Source organism: Protomyctophum parallelum, assembly GCF_964188405.1.
Source record: "Protomyctophum parallelum genome assembly, chromosome: 1".
Lineage (NCBI taxonomy): Eukaryota > Metazoa > Chordata > Actinopteri > Myctophiformes > Myctophidae > Protomyctophum > Protomyctophum parallelum.
Window position 1 is genome coordinate 99,805,183 of NC_139697.1, and position 9,114 is coordinate 99,814,296.

A 9,114-nucleotide genomic window follows, 5' to 3' on the forward strand; every position below is an offset into this window, starting at 1 on the left:
TCATATAGTCATGGGAGTAAAGTTGCTCTGCGCTTTCCTCAGCTTGGCAGTAATGGCCTCGTAAAACTCAATCTGCTGCCCCAGGTAGAGGTACATGATCTTGTTGTAGTCGTAGCAGCGGTTGCTGTGGAAGTGGTTCATCTCGGCCTGCAGCGCGTATGACATGGTGCTGATGCGCTGGGCCAGCGTGACCCTCTCCTCGGGGGAGATCCTGCCCGTGGCCACCAGCTTGTCGCCCTCCTTCAGGTTGTCTATGGCCGTCTTGTGGACAGCCAGCGTCTGCGGGATGCAGAGCAGGAAGTTCTTGTATTCGTAGTTGAGCTCCATGACGTAGTGGAGGCTCGGCTGCTCGCCGACCTGCTGCGCGATATCCTCGTAGGTGTTGGCCATCGACCTCAGGGCCTTGGGCAGCGTGCTCTCGCCGCCGAACCCAGTGGTGTCGAACACGTTGGAGACGATCTGGAAGGCGTGTGCGATCCTGTCGTACTCCTTGGCCAGCGGCCCGATGCACCTCTTCCAGTGCTCCTGGCACACGCCGATGATCTCCTTGATGCCCTCGTTCATGTGCTTGGTGAAGCGGCTGTACCTCTCGCACTTCATCTCGATCTCGATGGACTCGAGGTCGGGGCCCTGGGGCTCCACCGTGGAGAAGATCATGATGCCCACCTTATCGTCCTCCTCGGCCTTCCGCTTGCCCAGCTTCCAATCGGCGTCGTTCTTGTACAACAGGAAGTGCTGGAACACGTTGCTGCTGGAGACGACCGGGTGCTTGCACATGCGCGTCATCCAGGCCTGCAGCCGCTCCAGGCGGATCTTGCCGACCTCCTCCTCGGAGCGCCCTCGCACCACCTTGTCCGGCAACTTGGGGACGGGGATGGCCGCCCCGAATTTGTGCAGAAGCCTGTCGTACAGCCACTCGAAGTGGTTGTATTTGTGTTTGACGGGTTTGTTTGTGGTGTTGGGCGTGACCAGGTACTCGGTGTAGCTCTTCAGCCCGTAGAGCTTGCCCTTCTTGGGGTTGGACACGGTGCATTCCAGCACCGTCTCCGGGTAGGACCACATCGGGCCATAGTCTCCCACGTAGATCGGTACCTTCTCTTTGACCTTTCCGAAAATGGTGCACAGGAGGTAGCGCTCTAGCCCCGATTTGGAGAAACGCGAGAACTTGCTATCTGCGCTGTTTTGCGCAAAGTGGTGCCCGGTGGCGGCGCTGGCGTTCCACACCATCGAGGTCGCGGGGACGAGTGCGAGTGCGGGGGCCGCGGGAACGAGTGCGAGCGCGGACGAGGGCTCATTTTCGGGCGTGGCGGGGTGAGGCTCGGGCTCGGGCGTGGGCGACGGAGCCGACGGCTCGAGGAAGGACAGTTCCGACAGCTCGGGCAGGTCGGGATACTCTGGGATTTCGTCTGCTTCTACGCTTGGAGATTCTGCTGCTTCTGCCGTGCTTTCGGCTTCCGTGAACGGGTTTCCACCCAGATCGGTCGCTGCCAGATGACTGTCCGGCACCAGGCCAACCTCCCCCTGGGAGTTCTGCACCTCGATCCAGCCGTCATCCACGTTCAGGTTGGTGATGCTGATGGCCTCGCCCTCCACGACCGACAGCTCGCCGCTCCCGGGCGATGCTGTGAAGTCAAAGAGAACCTGGCGCGTGACGGAGAGTGCTTCGCTCATCCTTGCAGATCAACGAGAGAAACACTTTGGATTGACGATTGCGTGTCTCGGCCCCTGGACGCGCTTATGAAGGCTCGCCCCCTTGCGTAAATGCCTACGTCACGCGAAAAGAAGCGCTGCGATTGGCCAGTTGGGGGTCAGAGCCAACCTGACTCCGCCAGACGGAGGCTGTATTGTGAACTAGTGAATTCAATACCGATTGTATTCACTAGTTCACAATACAGCCTCCGTCTGCGGTCGCTTCAGGGATTGGCTGCTAATTGGACCAATCAGCAGCAGCTACGGCCACGATATTGGCGAGACTGGGTGTGACACCATCGAGAAGCACTTGTAGCAATTGTATTTCCTATCGACTTAAATTTTAAAAATCGTCTTCTATTCATGAAAGCAAGCAAAGACACGACCTACACATCCGACGCGATAGTGAGGCGTTTCTAAAATAGAGTTGAACCTAACGCTATCAGGCACTCGTTCCGTATCACTTTTATCGTTTGCGGGGGTTGTTTACTTTCCTGCTGGCACAGCTACCATTCATGTACCATTCACTGTCACGTCAATATGTAGACACGTCAATATGATTGACAGACGGTCCCATCCAATCACCTGCCAAGTAGCTTGAAAATAATCACACCCGTGTGAAGTGAGGGGCGCTCTCGTCATTATACATCATCATCTCATGAACAACTGACTTCATGTGATTGGTTAGTCTACATATGACGTAAATTTTCCCTTCATTGTCAATGGCATTTAATGTTTGTGTTGCCACAAATTTACGTCATATTTGAGGGGTCAGTGATTGGGCTACAGAGATCCCAGATGGACGTACGTTGTGAAACAACAACATGTGATGTGAAGCAAGCGACTCTCCATCTGGCCAAGTCAAGGTCTATACAGTTACAGTATACGTGTTCAATATCATGTTCAATATATTAGGATTTGATCCAATATGCCCCTGGTTCTTAACCCGTGGTCCGGGGACCACAAGTGGATCTTGAGGGGCGTTTAAGCTTAGAGTTAAATTATTGTTAAACATCTACACTACTTAATTTACAATAAGGAAATGTAGAAGAATTGTTATTTTTGATCAACGTGGTTGATCACAATGGTACCAACATCAATACAGCATGGAATTGTGCAGACAAAACCTTATCCAAGGACAAGAAAAGTATATTCTACGTTTCAGTTCTGAGAGGCTAAACCTCATCACATGGTGGTCCGTGGATCAGATGCTGAATAAGAAATGGGCCTTGATGTGAAACGGGTTGAAAACCATTGCAATATACCATCTGATTGTTATCCACTTCGATCCTGGTGGCCCCTGATATGTCATTATAGGCACACATTTGCTTTTAGAAAATGGGGAGAAAATGGCAGATCTACAAGCTCACTCACAGTGCGCTGCAATATATTTGAAATGGGGCTTCAGTGGTAACTTTGTCCTTTCCTATATATAGTCAAAAGTACAATATGTTGTCTTTGAGACAAAGACACATGTATCCACAAATACAAATACTCACTCAAACTACACCTACTAAACTGGTGTTTGCTGCTATCTCGTAAGAGTTGGTGAGATCAGGGGCAATATGTATTGAAACACTAGGGGTCCACAAGCCCATCCCAGAATTAATGTATATGTTCACCCCAAACTTCAATGGGGAAACAGAAACAGTGAATGAGCCTTCATACTCATTCACAATGACTTGAATGAAGGTTCTAGTTACTTGCGCAAGCAGAGCGCGCAAGTAATATTTTCGCCCGGTCTCCTTCGTCGTGACAGCTGTTCCGCCATTCGAGGCTTACGCAGAAAAACATCGAATCTGTGCCTGTGTTGCTGGACCAATGATGACGAAATGACCATATTTCTTATGTCATCATTTAGAGCTAGTCATACGTATACTATATACATAATCAGTAAAAAATAAAATAGCAAATTGTGCCTGATCTGCTGGGACCAGAGTACGTGGTGTGTATGTGTATGACTAGCTCTAAATGATGACGTAAGAAATATGGTAATTTCGTCATCATTGGTCCAGCAACACAGGCACAGATTTGATGTTTTTCTGCGTAAGCCTCAAATGGCGGAACAGCTGTCACGGTTTTTGGCGCAAAGTAACCACAGTATACCGCTAATCAACTTACAACTACACACTTTATACAGTATAGAGTATAGAGTATATATGTATACATATAGTAGGCCTATATGCCTATATACTATATATATACTATATATATTTCTTACATCATCATTTAGAGCTAGTCATACGTATACTATATACATAATCAGTAAAAAATAAAATAGCAAATTGTGCCTGATCTGCTGGGACCAGAGTACGTGGTGTGTATGTGTATGACTAGCTCTAAATGATGACGTAAGAAATATGGTCATTTCGTCATCATTGGTCCAGCAACACAGGCACAGATTTGATGTTTTTCTGCGTAAGCCTCAAATGGCGGAACAGCTGTCACGGTTTTTGGCGCAAAGTAACCACAGTATACCGCTAATCAACTTACAACTACACACTTTATACAGTATAGAGTATAGAGTATATATGTATACATATATAGTATATGCCTATATACTATATATATACTATATATATTTCTTACGTCATCATTTAGAGCTAGTCATACGTATACTATATACATAATCAGTAAAAAATTAAATAGCAAATTGTGCCTGATCTGCTGGGACCAGAGTACGTGGTGTGTATGTGTATGACTAGCTCTAAATGATGACGTAAGAAATATGGTCATTTCGTCATCATTGGTCCAGCAACACAGGCACAGATTTGATGTTTTTCTGCGTAAGCCTCAAATGGCGGAACAGCTGTCACGGTTTTTGGCGCAAAGTAACCACAGTATACCGCTAATCAACTTACAACTACACACTTATACAGTATAGAGTATAGAGTATATATGTATACATATATAGTATATGCCTATATACTATATATATACTATATATATTTCTTACGTCATCATTTAGAGCTAGTCATACGTATACTATATACATAATCAGTAAAACATTAAATAGCAAATTGTGCCTGATCTGCTGGGACCAGAGTACGTGGTGTGTATGCGTATGACTAGCTCTAAATGATGACGTAAGAAATATGGTCATTTCGTCATCATTGGTCCAGCAACACAGGCACAGATTTGATGTTTTTCTGCGTAAGCCTCAAATGGCGGAACAGCTGTCACGGTTTTTGGCGCAAAGTAACCACAGTATACCGCTAATCAACTTACAACTACACACTTTATACAGTATAGAGTATAGAGTATATATGTATACATATATAGTATATGCCTATATACTATATATATACTATATATATTTCTTACGTCATCATTTAGAGCTAGTCATACGTATACTATATACATAATCAGTAAAAAATAAAATAGCAAATTGTGCCTGATCTGCTGGGACCAGAGTACGTGGTGTGTATGTGTATGACTAGCTGTTAATAATGACGTAAGAAATATGGTCATTTGTGGTCATTTGGTCCAGCAACACAGGCACAGATTTGATGTTTTTCTGCGTAAGCCTCAAATGGCGGAACAGCTGTCACGGTTTTTGGCGCAAAGTAACCACAGTATACCGCTAATCAACTTACAACTACACACTTTATACAGTATATAGAGTATAGAGTATATATGTATACGTATATAGTATATGCCTATATACTATATATATACTATATATATTTCTTACGTCATCATTTAGAGCTAGTCATACGTATACTATATACATAATCAGTAAAAAATAAAATAGCAAATTGTGCCTGATCTGCTGGGACCAGAGTACGTGGTGTGTATAGTTACATCTAAACATTAATCATTTCAAACGTTCCTTCACAGAGATACTGAGATTTGACAATTTACAGCGGTCGAAAGGACTTGCGCGCTCTGCTTGCGCACTAGTTGGCCATTTATGGCCTACTAGTGTGCAACAAGCAAGTATGCACTCGACAGAGTGCAGTTCTAGTTTAATATGTTGTTGCTAGGGTGTAATAAGCAGTTGCTATGCTCCACTGCTAAATGGCATTTACCCCATTGAAATGAATGGGGAAATTAAAAGTGAATTATCTCTAAAACTAAGTAGGCTGCCGACATGTCCTGAGACCTAAGTAGACTGCAATGTTGTGGAGTCGGAACCGAGTTTATATAGCCAGGTAAAAGTATGAAGGACTATAGTAAAATGCGTGGGAAAGTGAAACATTTCCCCATTGAAATGAACAGGGAAATTAAAAGTGAATGTTGAATTCAAATTCAAAATTGAAATATTTCAATATGGGCTGAACGGTGTAAAGAGCTGGAACAGAGTTCCTCTAAAAGTATGATCGTGCTAGTTAGTTCAGGGGCCTAAGAAAAACAGGCGGACAACTAGTTAGTTCAGGGGCCGAAGAAACAGGTGGACAACTAGTTAGTTCAGGGGCCTAAGAAAAACAGGCGGACAACTAGTTAGTTCAGGGGCCGAAGAAACAGGTGGACAACTAGTTAGTTCAGGGGCCGAAGAAACAGGTGGACAACTAGTTAGTTCAGGGGCCGAAGAAACAGGCAGACAAATTGACTATATTAGTTCCATATTAGTGTGACCGCCTTAGCGATCCCACAATATATACCTCCATTCAAGTTATTGTGAACGAAAAGTGCAGGGCGGAATAACATTTGTAGTGATTTAATTGGCTTTTTTTTTTCTTTTCCTTTTTTATATACCAAAACATAACACTTAAATTGGGAATCAATCAAGTAACCTCAGTGTCCTTTTTTTAAGATCTCTTAAAAACTGCTGTTCATAATAACTAAAATGGCTTTTAAAACATTTTTTTTTATCTTTTTTTGCTTTGAATAAACAGCAAGAATATGCTTTGCTTTCATTGTCTCTGTTGTCTCTCTTCCATGTTGTCTTGACTCAAAGCATCACCGACGCTGCAAAGGCGTCAAACATGCAGGCTGTGGATCAAGCAAGGGGCCTGGTCAACCCCGACTGGGCCTGGTCAACCCCGACTGGGCCTGGTCAACCCCGACTGGGCCTGGTCAACCCCGACTGGGCCTGGTCAACCCCGACTGGGCCTGGGCAACCCCGACTGGGCCTGGTCAACCCCAGATGGATCGCCTTGGCGAGGGTGTCTCATGTCGCGAGACCCGAAATACCCCAGTGAACCCAGGACACAATCACTGACCGATGTGTCAAAGCTGCACCAAAAGTGTTTATTAGAACTACATTGAATATATTCGTACCTTGTTTTTCAAGGCTTGGCTTTTTGTTTTCTTTTTTTTTTTACATGAAATAATTCGGAATGGCCTGAAACCTTGTCCAAATTGGGAGTCATACATCATAAATATATGAAAGATGACCGACACCACAGATAGACGACTGATGTCACAGGCTGGTCGTGAAGTGTTGAGAGCCGTCACTGGAGCCATAATGTCGCAATGTCCTTTGTGGAGCCTGACCGAGATCAGCATGAGCTCCAGGATGAAATGACTGAGGGGGTAGTTGAAAGGGCATCATTTTTATATAGTAAAACAATATGTACATGAAACCTAAACTGAGGGTACCAGACCCCCTCTGGCACCCCTGTGACGCCAGGCCTGGCATGATTACATGTTTTTGATTAGAACGTGAGTCAGCCATACGAAGCAGGCCCAGTGCATCACAGCATACCGTATGTAGAGAGGACACTGGAGCAGCTCGGACACATTAAGCCTGTTTTATTAAAGACGGACGTTTCTATATGCTACTGCATCGTCACGACATGACATCTGTGTCCGTGAAACTATTTGGATGACTGTTTCTGATTATATTAGAAGCCTGTCAGTTCATCATCAGCAATGATGGCTGGTGGTTCTGTAAAGTAAGTAAGCCTTGAGGCCCATAGGGCCATAGAAGTACAACCCCTAGACATGGCGCTACCCTCAATCCAACCCTTGATGCTGAGTGCCAAGCAGGGAGGCCCACTGAGCTGGTGGTTGGTGGTGGTTCTGGCGGTGTATAATTCATCACATGTGTTCCGGGTGGTTCTGCAGACAGCCGATGAACTCGGACACGGGAGCGCTCTGGAAGCAGATCCGGTGGACGGCGGTGAACAGCGGGAACCTGTGGGCGAGGTTCCGCTCCTCCAGGATCCGGTGGACCTGGGCGGCAGTCGCCGGCCCCTGCAGCTTCTGCCCGCCGAGCATCTCACCCTCCAGCTCCTCCACCGACTTGCCCGGCGTGCGGGCGAAGGCCTCGGCCACCCTGCGGTTGCGCCCGCCGTAGCAGGTGGTGACCAGGTCGGCCACGCCGCAGCTCTGCAGGAAGGTGTCCGAGGAGACGGCGGTGGTGTCGCCTTCGGCACGGAAGGCGCGGGCGAAGGCGATCATCTCCATCAGGCCCAGGCGGATCACGGCCGCCTTGGTGTTGTCGCCGAAGCCCAGGCCGTCGCAGAAGCCGGCGCCCACCGCCACCACGTTCTTCAGCGCGCCGCACAGCTCCACCACGCGGCGCTCCTCCACCACCGACACGCGGAAGTTCTCCGTCTGCATGAGCTCCTTCAGCAGGGCGCCGCGCTCCCCGTCCGCGCAGCCCACGGTCGACTCGCAGAACTTCCCGTCGGCCACCTCGCCGGCGATGTTGGCGCCCATGAGCACGGCCATGGTGGCGATGCCCGGCAGCCGCTCCCGGATGACGTCCGAGACGAGCCTCAGCTGCCCTCCTCCCTTCTCCTCGTCGTCCATGAGGCCCTTGATGAGGGACATGCCCAGTGCGCCCGCCTTGACGCTGCCCTGCATGCCGGCGCACACACGGCCCACGAACTGGTGCGGCACCACGAACAGGAGGACGTCGGCGTCGCGGCACGCCTCCGCCAGGTCGGCGACCGCCACCACGTTGGACGGCAGCCGGTGTCCGGGGAGGTACTTGACGTTCTCGTGGTCGGCGTTGATGACGTCCGTCAGCTTGCGGCCGTCGGCCATCGTCTCCTCGAACACCCACATCCTCACCGTGGGGTCGAACTTTGTCGGGTTTCTGGCGGCGTTGGCGCCCACTATCTTGGCCACGGCCGAGCCCCAGTTGCCGGAGCCGATGATGCAGACTTTACTCGGGGCTGCCATCGCGAAGACGTCGATCGATGAACTGTAAAATCAATCAGGTAGCATTAGATGATGACAGGATCGTCTCCCCGGCAATACAGGATGCCGTTTCGACTGTCTTATAAAGGCTTCCCTCGCTCATGTAGATGCTACGTCACAGGTGGAGAAGCGCTGTGCGGGTGCACGGGGGCCGTCGTCACAAACGCATATGCCCATATATGGTGATCCCTGTGGACGGTGGGATGGCAATATATGGAGTTCGGTCTACTCCCTGTCTGCAGCAGGTCTGCTACGTGCACTAGTCTGGGTCTCGGGTAAATGTCTAAGTTCTGGGTTTTTTTGTTTTATGTTTTTTTATGTTTTTGATGT

General features: G+C 48.3%; 2 protein-coding genes across 3 annotated transcripts; both read right to left on the reverse strand.

Moving 5' to 3' along the window:
* On the reverse strand, nt 1-1,671 carry LOC310856037 (sorting nexin-9-like; the record flags this gene model as incomplete). Its single annotated transcript, XM_083761255.1, has 1 exon — nt 1-1,671. The coding sequence occupies one exon, from the start codon at nt 1,669-1,671 to the stop codon at nt 1-3; it is 1,671 nt and encodes a 556-aa protein (XP_083617381.1).
* Nucleotides 1,672-7,674: 6,003 nt separating this feature from the next.
* On the reverse strand, nt 7,675-8,766 carry LOC310867058 (glycerol-3-phosphate dehydrogenase [NAD(+)], cytoplasmic-like; the record flags this gene model as incomplete). Of its 2 annotated transcripts, XM_083776852.1 has the most annotated exons (2): nt 7,675-8,469; nt 8,539-8,766. In XM_083776852.1, the coding sequence occupies 2 exons, from the start codon at nt 8,764-8,766 to the stop codon at nt 7,675-7,677; spliced, it is 1,023 nt and encodes a 340-aa protein (XP_083632978.1). The 2 variants fall into 2 exon arrangements, with proteins under 2 accessions (XP_083632978.1, XP_083632977.1); XM_083776851.1 differs by having other exon boundaries at nt 7,675-8,766.
* Nucleotides 8,767-9,114: the final 348 nt, after the last annotated feature.